General features: G+C 40.1%; 1 protein-coding gene across 1 annotated transcript in view; it reads right to left on the reverse strand.

Annotated features, from left to right (window-relative positions):
- Window positions 1-498: 498 nt before the first annotated feature.
- Window positions 499-15,303, reverse strand: part of NOX4 (NADPH oxidase 4) — a 102,540-nt gene continuing 87,735 nt past the window's right edge. Inside the window, exons 14-18 of the mRNA XM_033053476.1 lie at window positions 13,130-13,249; window positions 10,327-10,435; window positions 9,710-9,778; window positions 7,533-7,633; window positions 499-2,885 (exon numbers count right to left, since the gene is read on the reverse strand). Of these exons, the coding sequence (XP_032909367.1) occupies window positions 2,765-2,885; window positions 7,533-7,633; window positions 9,710-9,778; window positions 10,327-10,435; window positions 13,130-13,249 (520 nt within the window). The 3' untranslated portion in view covers window positions 499-2,764. The remainder of the gene's footprint in view (window positions 2,886-7,532; window positions 7,634-9,709; window positions 9,779-10,326; window positions 10,436-13,129; window positions 13,250-15,303) is intronic.

The following is a 15,303-nucleotide window of genomic DNA, read 5'->3' on the forward strand; positions in this document are numbered from 1 at the left end:
CAAGCACATTTGCATAGCAATTAGACAGATCTTTCCACTGCTTGTGCACCAAAGTGATCCCAAAACATTAATTAAGCCTCAAGACACCCCAGAAAGGCAGACAGTCCAGAGCTTGTTTTACAAGTGGGTCAGCTGAGTCAGATACAGCACAAAGAGAAAAAGAGGACAGCCTGGATCTGCTGAGATCTTGCTGTGACAGCATTGCTTAATGTATCAACATGTGTTTAACATGCCTACAAACAGCATCAATTCTTGCAACAATGCAGAATGAGAGCACAGTACTGGTATTACTATTTTAATTATGAAGTGTTACCTATATAGAAGCTGAGCCAGAAAATACAATCTGCTTTAGCACAGAGCTAACTGCAAAACTAGCTGCTCATTATATGGTAATGGAGCTGATATCTGTCAGAAGAGATGTAAAACCACAAACAACATAGTGATTAGATGACTCTAAACTGTATTTTAAAAGTATGAGATACTAGATCCTGAAACTAGAGGAAAAGATCACGTTCTAGTTGTGGGTAACAGATGCAGGCATGATTTCAATCATGCTTTAAACTAACAGCCACAAATCAAAAAAAGTGTGCATGGTCTACAATATGCAGTATCTAAGCATTTTGCCAACACATTTATGTTTATTATAAAATCTATGCAGGTAGTATTAGAAATAAATCTTACTGATTAAAAAGAATCTAATCCTTTGCTGCTCACCTCCAGTTTTACAGTGATAGATGAATGAGATCCAGTAGGAAAATAATGGTCCTTTCAGCCTCAAAGAGAAAAAAATTAAAATCAGTAGCTGTAACATAGGCTCCCATCTCACACTGCATTTCTATTTTGGCTTCTCTCATCTGGGCTACTTTGAGAATTTTCATCAGTAAGAATTTGTCTATCTCTGGTTCTTTTCTTCCTCCCTGGATTTCAAATTGGGCAGCGCCAGAGGTAAAGACTTCAATGCCAAGTCTGGACACTGAGGAACACATTGAACACTGATGCACCTCCACTGTTGAGTTGCTCACTGACTGCAACTCCTGAGCAGAAGTCGATTAGGCAAAGACCAAACTCATTTTCACTAGTTACACGTACAGGATGCCTATACACCACTATGAGAAAAATGCTCCCCTCTGAACATTCACACTGACACTTGCAGGTTCCTGTACAGAGTCTGTGACTCCAGCAGAAATTTAGTGCCTTTCCCACTGAAATAAAAAAGGTATTAATTGGACAGCTGCAAATGAAATCAAATGCACTGCCCTAAATACAGGTGAATCACAGGCACAAGAGCTCTCAAGCCAGCCTCTGCCTGCAGTATGCTACAAACACAACTGTACTGCTCCCAAGCTTCTGCTGGAGATCAAGCGGAAGGTTTTCATCGTGTTTAAGTGATGCTGCTCTACTAAGAGACACTAGAGTGGTGCCTATTTATGCCAGATAAGTGTCTGATTCCTGTTTAAATGCCCTCATCGTAACAAAGTAAGGAAAAGGGAGAAAAGAAGTAAAGGAAGCTGGATTGGTTATTTGGATGGAGAAAAAAAGGTGGTCCTCAGAACCAAAAGGCTATAAAGTACCAGTTTCAACCTTTAGCTCTCCCATGGCACTTATGGGCAGAAAACAGCTGAGGGGAGAGGAAGGGCAAGAGACCTTAAAATTGGGATGTTTTGAGATCCTTCTCTATGGAACAAACTGAAAGCATACTGCAGCTCCTGCAAGGTGTCTATCTGCACACATCATCCAAGGAGCCACACAGCTGAGGGGTTTGTTCTCACTCTGTTGTAGATTGGTGTCATCCTGCTTTCAGTGGCAAACAAGGGTGGCTCCAGGGAAGACAACCAAAGGATCACAGTCAACCAAACATAGTCTGGGACCTCTATAAATAGATTTCACCCCTGTGTTTTAAAATAATCAGTCAGAGCATCTGAAAACTGGAAGTATTTTGACATTCAGGGCATGTAAGTGCAGAGTGAGTGCAACTTCTATGTTGAGTGTGTGGTATAATAAAACTTCAGGTCCTGTCTGCTCCTGTTCATTGCTTTTCTTGCTCTATCTTTATGGCTGCATAAATCACAATTATTTTGCAAACTCACAGAATACTGAATTGATGCAAGATACAGAGTTCTCCACGTACAGATGCGTGCTTGCCAAAAGACTGTAACTAACATCACAGCAGAGGCTGCCTGCTGGTGCTACACAATTGTGTTCACTTTTCCTTAGGTTAACTTCATTACAGAAGTAGACTAGCAAGAGTAACACTCCATATTTTAAATACAGAATCCCAGTTCTGCAATGTACAATAAAATCTTTAATATCGAGTATTTTCACCTCAAAGCCGTAAGATTTGTATACCAACAAAAGCAAGAGTCTTTGTAATACACTGTGTTTTGCCACTTGGATTAACCTGGGGTTTCATTTACTGATCCAGCTTCAGAAGACTGAAGTGGAAGAAGTTCAAGCATTCCACAGATTCTTCTTCCATCAGTTTTTAAAGCAATTGTGTCTCTCCCCAGCTTCAGTACTTTTTAATTAACAGAAACAAATCCAAAGAATCACTCCCACCACAAATATTGTGCGAGCGCATTTGAGTAAAAGCACTGATTATTTGTTGGTATACTGCTGCATCCATCAGTCTTAAATAATCATAAATAAAAACATTTGTGCTATTCTTTGGTACATTTCTGTCTGTTTAAACCACAGATGAACTTTTACGTTGTACAAACAAAAAATTGCACTTTAATCTTCTAGAGAGTCTTCCTCCAACAGACTTTCAGCTGAAGGATTCTTTATTGTACTCAAACCTTGTCCCATAAGAGTTGCTGCTGTTGCTCAGTTTATGAAGTATCTTAGAGATTTTGTTTGGTCCACAGCAGAAAACTCCAATAGTCTTCCTGTTACAAAAAAAAAGAGGGGAGGGGAGGAGAAGTTATGACATTGTGAATAAAGAGTAATTTCCAATAATAGACAGAAGTGGGTCCTGACCTCATGGTATTATACATAAGCCACTTACATACAGATTTTAAGGTGAGAACAGTTCACTAGATGATACAGTTAGTTTTACTGAAGCCACCATATCTCTCCCTAGTATCCCTACAACAAACCCTATTATTTACCTAAGACAACTCTAAGCAAGAAGTACTTCATCTTAGTCTCAAGATATCAAATGATGAAATGCTACTATTTTCCACTCTATTTTTTCCCCATAATTAATCACTTATTTGTTAAAAATGTGTCTCACTGTAAGACTTCCTTGGTGTAATTAATGAATTACACAAGCATATCTAGTCACTAACAGTGATTTGCTACACTAATGAAAATAGAGCACTACTAACCCATGATTATTTCTGGCAACAACAGAATAATATTACTGCTTTACTTTCACATTAGCATGCAGTTTTTCCTTCACCATCTATATTGAGAAATCGTACAAAAAGTCAAACACAGAGTATGATCCTTGCTCATCACCCATAGATTTCGTCTGGGTTCTTTAGTCAACCTGGCTTTTTCACATCACTCAACTGACAACAGGTCTTTGCTCCCTGGTCACCTTTAAAATAGGCTGCAAGTCAGATTCACAGTCACACAACATTTGAGGGCTCAGAACTGCAGCCAACATCAGAACAAAGCATATTCACCACAGAGAGACTGAACCATTCACAATATTCACTATCGCCCTTTTTTTTTAAAGATGAGGAGAGGGAAAGGAAGCAGAGAAAGACAATGTAATGCTGCCTTTTCTGTAACATTAAAAAAAAATCATCTTCTTCCTGCTGAAATTATGTCACTACAGAAAAAGATCTTAAAGATTTACAAGGATGAAGAAACAGCATACAAGAGGGAACATGGCTCTAACTATTGTGATCTACAGCATTCACCAAGAGGCTGGAGGTTTCGGCTCTGGGCTCTGCTTCCAGGACCATTTTGGTATTTTATCCAGTAACTATTTAATATGCAGTATTTTAGCACATGCAAGATAATCAAACTCAGTTTAAAGCCGTGGATGTGTTTGATAAGAGGAGGGAGCTAATATAAGAAGAAATCTCTGGTGCATACTGCCATGTGTACATGTCAGATGTCAGGCAGATGCTGGAATAGCATGAAAGTACATGCTGCACCAGTGCACAGCTACACTGGCGTGGTAAAACTGAGCACTCAAACACCAAAAATCATGACAAAGTTATGCAGGTAACTGGTTTTAATTGCCTTCAATGACATGATCTCTCACATCAATCCATGGCAAAGTCGTAAGTCATACTTTTCTCACCCTAATATTTATCTATTAAGCTTTACTGCTCTGGCAGTACTCCTTTCAATGGCAATGGGTGTTATGCTGGGGGCTGAATTTGCTGCAATAATGGGAAAGCTGTTACTTGTTGCTCTCAAATAAGATTCCTCAGCACTTGCAGATTCTGAACTCCCTCTAATCTGTGCACACTGGAGAAAAAGGATTCATGAGCTGCCAGCAAGACACAGTCTTCTACTGTTTATTTAATTAAAAGAATTAATGTTGTTGTTGGGTTTGGGTTTTTTTTTTTTTCTTTTTCTTTAGTCTAATTAGTACAGTGAACTGATAAAATAAATCCCAAAGAGTTCGGCTGCCCCTCTCCCTTTCATCATATATAAACAGCCAACAAAGTAAATACATGTCTAAGCAGCACATACTGCCAATGTATTCCCATCACAGCAACATCATTCCAAGGAATACAGAATTTTTGGCTAGTAATCAGAACCATAGGAGATCAAATGATTTGCCTGAAGTCACACAAGAGACCCATGGCTAAGGTCTCCTGAAACCCAGCTGAGTCACTGTTCTGTGCAGTGAGCCCACCATCAGCATCTAGTCTGGACAGCCCTTCACGTACCACCTGCCTTCCTCCCCTGTGTCCCTATGTCTGAAAATCTTAATTAATACCATTAACATGTTTAGAGTTAAGGAAACTATGTTTAGGCCATTCTTTATAATGTAATAATTATAAACTTCAATATAGAATTTACTCATTCAGAGCACTAAACAAGTAACTCCTCAGTGTTCCTATGGGATGAGTAGGTCGGCACATAGTCTTACATCTATTATTAACAGCAAGAATTGAGAGAGGGAATAAATACTTTGCTACACTGAGAGGACAGAGTCAGGACTTGAAATGTTCCTGTTTTAAATTACACATTCATTCCTAGAGAGAGGTTTCTCCTTTGGAGAACATGAGAGATGTATCATGGTGCTCCATGCTTTTATCTCCTACAGGTATTTGTGTCTTTTTCTAGGTCGTTCTCTACCTGGAATAAAGTACATTTGAACTGAGCATGGTTCAAGCTTTTCATCCAGGACACAACTGAACAGGAACAAGGCTGTTGCTGCATTCCCCCACAAAAAGCATGAAAAAAAGACCAGTAATTTATTATATAACTGTTCCAATTCAGATTGCTGGGTCTGCAGGTGTCATATAAAATATGAACAGTAGATGGCATACATCTGCTCCTCTTTTCCTGAAAAAAATAAAGGATCAGGAACCCGATGCTGGGCTGTCCCATGTCACGCTCTGAAGGTCTGGCAAAGCTCAGACACTTACAAATGCACTTTGCTTATTTGGGACCCAAACAGCAACAGCAGCAACAATTCACAAAGCACACAGCAATCAGACGGATACACAGTGAGAGCTTTGCCAGCTGCCTGTTTATTTATATGCAGCTTTTCCTAAAATCACAAGATAAAAACTGGAAAATATCTTGGCTGCCCATAAACAAGCCCAAGGGGATGATTGCAAATGCGAAAGTCTGAACACTGGCACCAGATGTTGGAAACAACTTGATTGACCTGTTTTGCTTTAGTTTGGTTTTTTTGGTCTCAGTATAGCAGCAGGGACACTTAGGTGGAAAGTTACAGAGAAATAAGAACTGAAATAAAGCTAGTAGCAGACCTGGAAATTGGACTAGAGGGAAAAAATGAAGTTCTCATCTCATCCAAGGAAACACAGAGAATAATTACCTACAAAAGGTAAATTTCTGCAGGACAGCTGAGGTTCACTACTGTGAAGGCTTCACTACTGTGCATCATTACCAGTTACTACATCTATAGGTACAGATCTATATAAACCGTGATAAAAAGATGACTAAGAGTGACAAAGCCTACATCTTAGCAAGGTAATCAAAAGACTCAAAACATTATTTAGGTATTAAAGACACCTTGCTTAAAAAACGGGGCCAAATTTAAAGACCTGATGTGAAAATGCAGAGGAAATGGTACTTGAAGTCTAATTAGGAGTAATGTAATGGAAACCAAAAAAGAAAAATCAAGTATCACTACTCCTACTAATGACTTCATCTATATTATGTGCTCTTACATCCTGAGTAGGAAGTGGCAGGAACCTCATCATTTTCACCTTTTAAAACTTCACTCACATAGTTAAACAAAGACATTAGAATGTAGCATAAAAGGTCAATAGTCCACTATGCAGAGATCTTTGAGTCCAGAGTCAGTCTGGCTCTCTGAACTCTCTATTTCCCTTTCTTTCCTATGGTTCTTTGCTCTAAACCCCTTCTCTAAGTGTGAAAATTCAACTAGAGACATAGCAGCCTTTGGGGCGTCCCACTCACAACATCCTCTATGACCTGAATCCAAGATCAGTACTGCCAGCAGCTCACATTGCCCACAGTGACATATTTGGCACTTGGTATTTCTCAAGAGCCAGGGTTCAGTGCTCCCTAGTCATATCTAGCCTCAGAAGAGAAGAGTCAACAAACCACAGGCAGATTTCACTTTGCAAGTGCAAGAGAGGACAAAAAGTTCTTGAGGGAAAGTTCTGCAGAGCACCTCTCAACCTGATACACCCAGATTTCTATCAACAGCTACTCAGGGGGGCTTGCTCCCACACCACTGACTTTGCCAGAAGAGGATTAGGGAAGATTCATATAGTCCCTTCGTCCAGGTCAGCTTTTGAGGCAATAAACTGCCAGTGGTGGGTAAAATACTCAACCAACAAAGTTGGGTCTGGACAAAGACATTCCATATGCATTTTGTCTCTGGCTTACACTTGACATGTTTCAGACCATAATATGCTTTCCCAGCACAGTAAAAAGACATTGCCAGGTTTTAACAGAGAATAAAAAATAGCTAGAAATACCCAAAGACTATAAATCTTCTGAATGAAAACAATACAGGTAACTCAAATTCTTCCTTGTGAATTCTGTTTGTAAACTAGCAATACAAATCATGAATCAACAATTTTAAGAAATGTAAGTTTATATAAAAAAACAGCATATGTTGAAACAAGACATTGCCACAGACAAGAGCACATGTAATCTCTGTGCAGTGAGATGGAAACCCACTACTTTTATCTTCTGAGCCACTGAACATATCAGTTGCAAGAAAAGCTGAACTGCTCTGAGCATAAAAAAAGAAAAAAAAGCATTTCAGTTTGTATAGGCTATCTCTCAGCAAGATAAATCCCAGAAATACCAGAAATATTTTCATACAAACATAGCTAGAAAGAGATATGCCCAGCCATTCAAGTGTGGCACCCTTCAAGTGGACGAGCACTTACCGCCTATTGCACTTTGCTATGTCATCAAACAGGAGCTTCCACCGGGGTCGTCCAATCAAAAGCCTGGAATTTAAAGCTTGATATTTTTCACCAATTATTTTCTGCAAGAAACAAAAAACAGTCCATCATTCTGCCTGATTTGCAAATTGCCTCTTATCACCCAGGGCTCCCATTTCCGCTACTGGCTCACTTGCCAGAGTGCTGATGTGTAAAACCTGAGCACAAGTACCGAACAGTTGTGATGAGAACTGCAGCCATTTCATGCACCAATACCTCTGCTCAGTACCTTTTCAATGGCTCTCCTTGGTGCTCGTTATGCATTGTCCCTCATGCAGCTGCTCATTAATTTCCACATTACTTTAAAACAAATTTATTTAAGCCATAAAACAATAACCATACTGCTATTACTGGTTCCCACACTGGCTTTTAATGCTAAGCTGGAAGAAATGCTGCTGATGCAAAAATCATATTTCTGTCTGAAGTCTTTTTTAAAACTTTGTACAAGACTAGGTCTGAAAAAGTAACAAGGGAAATCTTACTTTTCTCCCTGAGAGTAGTTTGCCAGCTGTTTTGAGCTGCTGTAACAGCAGAAAGCAGCCAAAACTGCTCCCCAGATGGAATCCAGTCCATTCCAGAATGCTAACTCACCAGTATTTTGATAAGGTGAAATGCCCTCCCATTTCAGGGCACAACCCTGGGTTTGCTGTCCTAGCACAACAGCAAGAGGCAGAGAGTTACATACACATTATCTAGGCTCCCACATTCCCTCCCTTGCTGAACAACCAGAAACATTTCTCACACCAGTGCAAACACAGTTCTGGCCAACTCAGCCTCATTTGGGCTTTTATAGACAAGAGGCACCTGCTGCACACTGGGCTCTTGCCACACAGGCACAAGGGCTTCTCACAAAGGGAGCATGAAGTGCAACTACCCAAATTTTGGCAGCAGTCAGCACTTTGGACTAGCATCAGTGAACAAACCACCTGTATGGCCAGGGAAACTTAACTCCTCCTTGAGCAATTATGAGCAGCATCATGCATCATGGCAGTTTTGTTCAACAGCCCCCCCCAAAAAAAAGAAGTGACTTTAAAGAAGGACTTCAACTAAAAAGTTGACTTAAATAAATTCAGTAGCTGCTTAATTAGTATCATTATGCAGTATTAATATACTACATAGTATCAGAAAACTCCCTTTGAATTGACTATTATTTCACTTTCCCTAGCTCATTGCGTTGCAGTCCCACTTCAGGTTTTAATTTTAACCTAACAATTACATACCAAGCTCATCAGTTAGGCATTTTCAAGCATTCAATTTCCATCAACATATGTTGTCCAGGCATTACATTTGTCATAGTCATAACTACTGTAGCTATCACATCATTTAAACTACAGGATTGTGCCCCTACCAGAGCTGTGAATGTTATGCCATCTCCACCTGACAGCAGGCAGATGAAAATCCTTTGGGCATGATTTTTCAATTCATTTCATGTTTTGCAGTAATTGTTAGGCTTGGCTCTGGGCCCCTTGTAGGCAATGGAAAGCTTCCTGACACGGCACAGTAAAGACTCGTACCTAGGTTTATGTGCTAAATAATATAAAATGAAGATTGCAAGCATAAATAGTTATAGGAGATGCCAAGAGTTGGGGAATTAGTCCGGTCTTAGCATTGGTAAAACATGTCAATTGACAGTTCAGTATAATTTCCAGTCTTACACATCAAGAAATTTCTACCTTTCATCTATATATGAGACAATGAAATGAAAAGCTTTTAAAAATAGCTAGACTCTTTCAAAATATATATGGAAAAAGAAGATTTGAGCTTGCAAGTTCCTAGAACTATTCTGGTTTGGTTCTTAGCCCAGAAACAAAGCAGATTTCCCATTGAACACGGCCAACTGTCTGGTCTGTGGCCTGGCCTGGAAGGACCTCATTCCTAGAAAAGGAAGATATGGATTTCTGCCCACACCCAATCAAGTCAAGGGTATTGCACTAGACTGTCTTAATGCTGTGGGGATGAACTGGCTCTCCTGCTCTTTCAATGAATCAGTCACCCGAGTTTATGGCCTCATCTCCTGTTTTTGCCATCTGCAGAAATCCCCTTCTGCCTTTGACTGACAGTTTGCATTGCCTATTACTCCAAGGTCTAGTTTAGTTTACAAACAACATTTGGCCACCTACCTGTATTCCATCTGTTTGACTGAGGTACAGCTGGATATTTATATAGTCTGGCCGATTCTCCTGCCAAAGCTGGGAGGATGATAAAAACAGCTAGTGAAATAATATTCTTTATCTGAATGTAAGTGTGAAGTCACTTGTGCCTACTATGCTGAGGGACATGGGTTTCAGCATCAGTGAAGTAAGCTTCTTAATGAAGAGGATGTGCTTGCATAGCACATCAAGCTGTGTAAAGTATTATTTTAGGAAGCTAAATGGCTCTTAAAATATACTTGAAATTGTAAATCCCACTCCCTTCTCAATCTGTCTACTAACCAAATGACTAAAGGCCGCTCGAGGCTTCCCAGCCTGCATGTGTTGCTTCTTCCATCTCACAGAACAGTAAGGTAAGTGTTCAGGCTACTGGAACATGGCAACACTGCAATGAAACACTGGTGATGGATACTCAAACTGGTTTGTGCAGCTCCAAGAATAAACGAAGCCTGGATCAGGCAGCCCAAGCTACTGCTGGAGCTCACTCATTTTGAGCAAGGCTGCCACTCCCTACTGAATGCCAGGTGTGTGATGTGGGCATACTTTGCATTTGAGTTGTGAGGATCCCTCCAAACAACACCCATTACCTTGTTGTGCAACGTACAGAGAAGATCTGCAAACCAGCGGAAAGACTCAATGTCCCTGCACACCCAGATGAAGTAGAGTCTTCTGAGCTTGTAGCACTTCCAGCCATCACTTGAAAATAAAATGTGTGGGTAGTTAAAAATTGTAATTTTAAAAGGAAACATTAATTAGGTTGCTTTATATTTATAAATGGAAACATGAATTTCCTTTAGAAGCGAACTGCTAAGTTGCTCTTCAAGCCATGATACATCAGACACTGAATTGACCATCATAGCCTGTTTGGATTATCTTGAGACTACTAAATATCTAGCACAGAGCTAACAGCCATCATAGACACTGCTTCCATGCTAGGAAGTTGTCAGCTATACAGATGATGTGAGCAGCAAATATGGATTCATGTATCATCATCAAACTTTTATTTCAAAGCAAAGGAGATAGAATAAGTTCAAGTGTACTATGTCAGTGCTTTATTAGGTTTATAAAGAGGTCGGTAAGTGGAAAATATTGACAAATGCAGTAACATCAGGACTTAACTCTGCCTTTCTATGTGAAAGGCTCTGGTTGATTTTAATTAATACTGTAGCAAAATCATAGAGATCAAATCAAATCAGAGCTCCATTGTGTTAGGGAGCTGTGTGACATATTACAGGCCTCAGAAAACGCTGGTGGATAAAGTGCAGCCATGGGCAGATTCTGGCATTGCATTTAGAAAAACAGGACTCTCGTGCTAGATTTCTAATTCAATTAAAACACAAATAAGTACAAAGGAAGGATTTGACTGAACTGGGAAAGAAAATAGAAATAAAAATATCCTGATAATGAGTTCAAATAAAGCACAAGTATTCTGGAAGCATTTTCTTAGTTATCAACACTGCTTTTTGTTGTTCTGATTACTAAAATGGTCAGTGCACAGTTTCCTCCTTTTCCTCCTAGAATGATTTTCAGATAGACAAAGCCATAGTCTGTTCACTTAAAACGCCAATCCTAGGAGCCAGGCCTGGTCAAAAAGTTTTGTGGTACATCTCACCATACCCATTGTACATAATTCCAAACTCTAGAGTTGCTGGCACATCCAGCAAGGATATAGGGTTAACAGATGTTATAATAGATGGAGTTTTCTGATACTATTAGTAAGATCTCCAACCAGGGTCCTGCTTCCCCATACCCATGTCCTGATGTCCTGAGGAGCAAGGATGGAGAGACATCAGCAGCATCTCAGCAGCATGTAGAACTGAGAACTCACCTTTCACGTAAACTCCCCAGAGAGGGTAAAAAAAGTGCTTTCAGGCTGGGGAGTACAGTGTCTTTCAAGTCCTGATTTCCAACTTTTTATTTGTTAACTTTCCAAACATGATTTCCACCATCTCTTTCTGACTGCCTAGACTAAGAAACGCACTTAAGAAGGGTCAAAATCTGGTCAGATATGACAAAAGAACTATAAGCAGTATCAAGAAAAATAAGTGCCTTTCACTATAAAAATGGATGAAAGAAGAGGAAAATGCAAGGCATTTTGTATTGAAATGCCCCAGTTCAGTAACAAAACACCACTCTCAGTGATGAAACACTGCAGCTGGACAGAGAGGCTGAACTGCAAGACTCAGCAAACAAGTCCAGCATGGATTTGAAATAGCACCCCCGACACATACGCCTGGATCTACCTCCAACAGGATATACTGTGCAGGAGAGGTACAATCCCCCTTTACAACCACGTGTATGTAATATTTCTTGTGTGTTTCTGTGTTACACTGCCCATAGCAGCCATTATTTATGCATAAATAATTGTGCATAAAAACCTCTAGCTTTCTGTAAAGTGCATTATAATTTCTTAAAATAGGGCACAGGGTTCAACAGCTAAGTGGAGGGAAGGGCAGGGGCATGAATCAAATGAATGTACATACAACAGGAAAACAACGGAGAAGGAAACAAGATTTCAAGGACAGGCTTTGGATCTCTCCTAGACCTGTGTGTCCTTGACACAACAGGACTGGCCTGGCTGCTCTGCAGCGCTGGCACCATCAGGCAGTTTGCACGTTCACACCTGCCAAGATCTGCTTCCAAGCCAGGGCAAAGACACAGGCAGATCAGCCACTAAACCAGTGCCTTGTTGATATTTAAATACTGAGGAGAGAAGCAGAGTAAGACTGTAACTTTTTCCCAGAATGATTCCGTTGTATATTGTACAATGCACAAGGGGAAGAGTGGTGACAAAGGCATGTTATGGAATTAGCTCCTTGGAAGTCAATTTATGGCTTTATGCAGATAAATGGACATTGCAAAATCCTTTGGACACTACCATTTTCTTGCAGTGTCAGTGCAAATTCCTACAGCCTTGAATAACAACACACTGGTGGAGACAAACATCTAATTACTTGCTGCTGGCCGGTCTTTTTGTTCCGAGACATTTTTGCTAAGCATTATCAGGGATAATCCATCACAAGGAAAACAGTAATTTTATCCACCTGAGCCCCAGGCCTTCAGTAAGAATGTATCCTGCTTTTGAGAGGGTGATCTATATCCTCTCAAGAAAAGAAAATGAGGGAGCCCGAGATGGTTTTTGGTGGCAGGATACAAAGGCTGGTGACACTGTCCCAGTTCAGGTGCATGTCTGGCACATCTCTGCCACAACTCTTTGGGTTACAGAGCTGGTATGAGAGGAGTTATGCCCTTTAGGAACATCCCAGTCCTCTACATCTTTTCAAGGAATCATTCACCTGTGCCAGTGGAAGTTTTCTAAGACCCTCAAAGCCTTTCTGACATGCACTGTAAACCGGGGCAAAATGGCTTTAAAGGCTTAAGCTCACTTACAGCAGCGTGTTGAGCACAGATGCAAATGGTGTAACCCCAATACCTCCAGCCACGCAGAGGCTGACCTCGTAGTTCAGGGATTCCTCAAAGGGACTTCCAAAAGGTCCATCCACATACAGTCTGCATAAAGAGCAAAAAGCACACTTTTAGAGAAAGCTGTTAAGATCAGACAAAGCTAAACAAGCTGGAATTAAAACCCCACAAAGAATTTGTTTTAAATTTCTATTAGTCTTGGGATGCAGAATATGAAAATCTTTTTCCTGAAAACTTTGTGTGGACAGAAATTAATGCACAGGTGGTAAGAAAAACTATTATCTAAAATCTATTGGCATGTTCCATGATGAGACAAGCCATTTTTTAATTGAACAAGTGGAGGTGACTAAATTATGGCTTCCTATTTTGCCTGGTGTTAGAGGGCAAGGAAGCAATGACTTGGTGGGTCACACTTAGGAAAGAAAGTAGTTTGGCTAGGCCTGCCTAGGAGGTTCATCTTACACAAGTTTTCTGAAGAGGCAGAAAAACTGCTGAGTTTTTCCCTTTGACTCATGTATTATCATTATTATAACTATTTTGTCCACTCGATTTTAAAGACTATTTAGGAGATTGTGTCCCATTTCCAACCCATTTTGAATACTTTAGATACTATTGGATACTATTAGATACTATTGACTATAATTTAAAAGCCAGCTTTAGGTATTTTCAAAAGTTTGACCTCCTACAAGATCTTTCCTACACTGCTGACAATCTGAGCAAGGTCACCCACAGACAGCTCAAAATTTATGGGCTGTAAGATTTCATACACTGCCTTCTACCTATGGAAAACCAACTGCATATCCTACCTCAGATTCATCTTTAGAAACTGCTATGAAGAGAACTTGAACAGGACATTTACTCAAGGCCTGTTCTGTGTATAAGGCTTACTGGATCAGCATGTTTTATTTAGGTAACTGCTGAACACAGCCAGGTGTGTGGGACCAGCACTGTGTGCAGCACTCAGTGAACAGCGTTTGCCCACAGGTCTGCTGACTGACTGGCCTGAGTCCACTAAAAAGCTCCAACACACATCAGTTTCATGCACACACACACACACCCCTAAGCCCCACATATTCCATGTCTAATGAAAGGGCCAAAGCTTCTTCTTTATAACAACAGACAGAGAATTAAAGGTAGAGAAGACATCTCTTATCCCAGACAAAGCATTCCAAACCTCATCTGATTAATTCCTCTAGAGGACTGGATTTTAGCCATAACTTAAGTTCTCAGTCTGATCTCATTTATTTTAGTTTTGTGGTTTGACCCTTGGCACCATCTTACCAGTCAAGACAACATCTTGTCTGGGTGTCGTTGACCAATATGGTCCTTTTTAGGAATATTTTTCCAGACCTCTGCTATTGTTGCTTGATGTCTCATATGTTTGGTTCCTTCTTCTGTGGTGTATTAATTGAACACAGATAACTACCAACTTTCTGATGGATGTGAAGGCTCTGAATCCTCAACTATCCTTAACTATCTTAAAAACTCCTTACTTGGTGTCCTACCTGGAGAGAAATGGAGAAGACACTGGCCCAGCCACAGACAATATCAGAAGGCACTGGAAATGTTTTTAAGTGACCGAATTTTATAACTAAGCCATCTTCAACCTAAATACGCTTACTCTTATTTCTGCACTATAGTCTCTAGAGTATTCTAAAAACGTTCCCTTGGAGAATCTCAAAGCTTTGCAATGTCAGGTATGTTAGTTCCAGCATGATGGCAGCATTAGAAAAAACAAATTCACTCCTTACTTAGGGCAGACATATTGTTTTACACAATGGATCAAGAAAAACGTAAGTGGCCATGTGCATACAATATAAAAAAGAACTTTAAGTATCTGCTTATTAAATGTTTCCTCTTACATAACACCTCATACCACATTTACTTAACAAGGGTTTATTTTCCACTAATGAAATGATACCACTGCTGGTGCAGAGTGCAGCAGCAGCTGCTTTAAGAGATCTAAAAATTGCACTATTTCATGGAGGAGGTAAAGACCATCTCATATTTAAATAAGCAACAGAGGAAATGTTGAGAAGCAGGTTGCAACTGAAATAATCTGGTCCAAGGGATACTCTGAAAGAAACCCACAAATGTTGCGGGTCTCAGATGTACATGTAACAGATGTAACAGAGATCTAA

The sequence above is a fragment of the Catharus ustulatus genome, chromosome 2 (genome assembly GCF_009819885.2).
Source record: "Catharus ustulatus isolate bCatUst1 chromosome 2, bCatUst1.pri.v2, whole genome shotgun sequence".
NCBI classification, from domain to species: domain Eukaryota; kingdom Metazoa; phylum Chordata; class Aves; order Passeriformes; family Turdidae; genus Catharus; species Catharus ustulatus.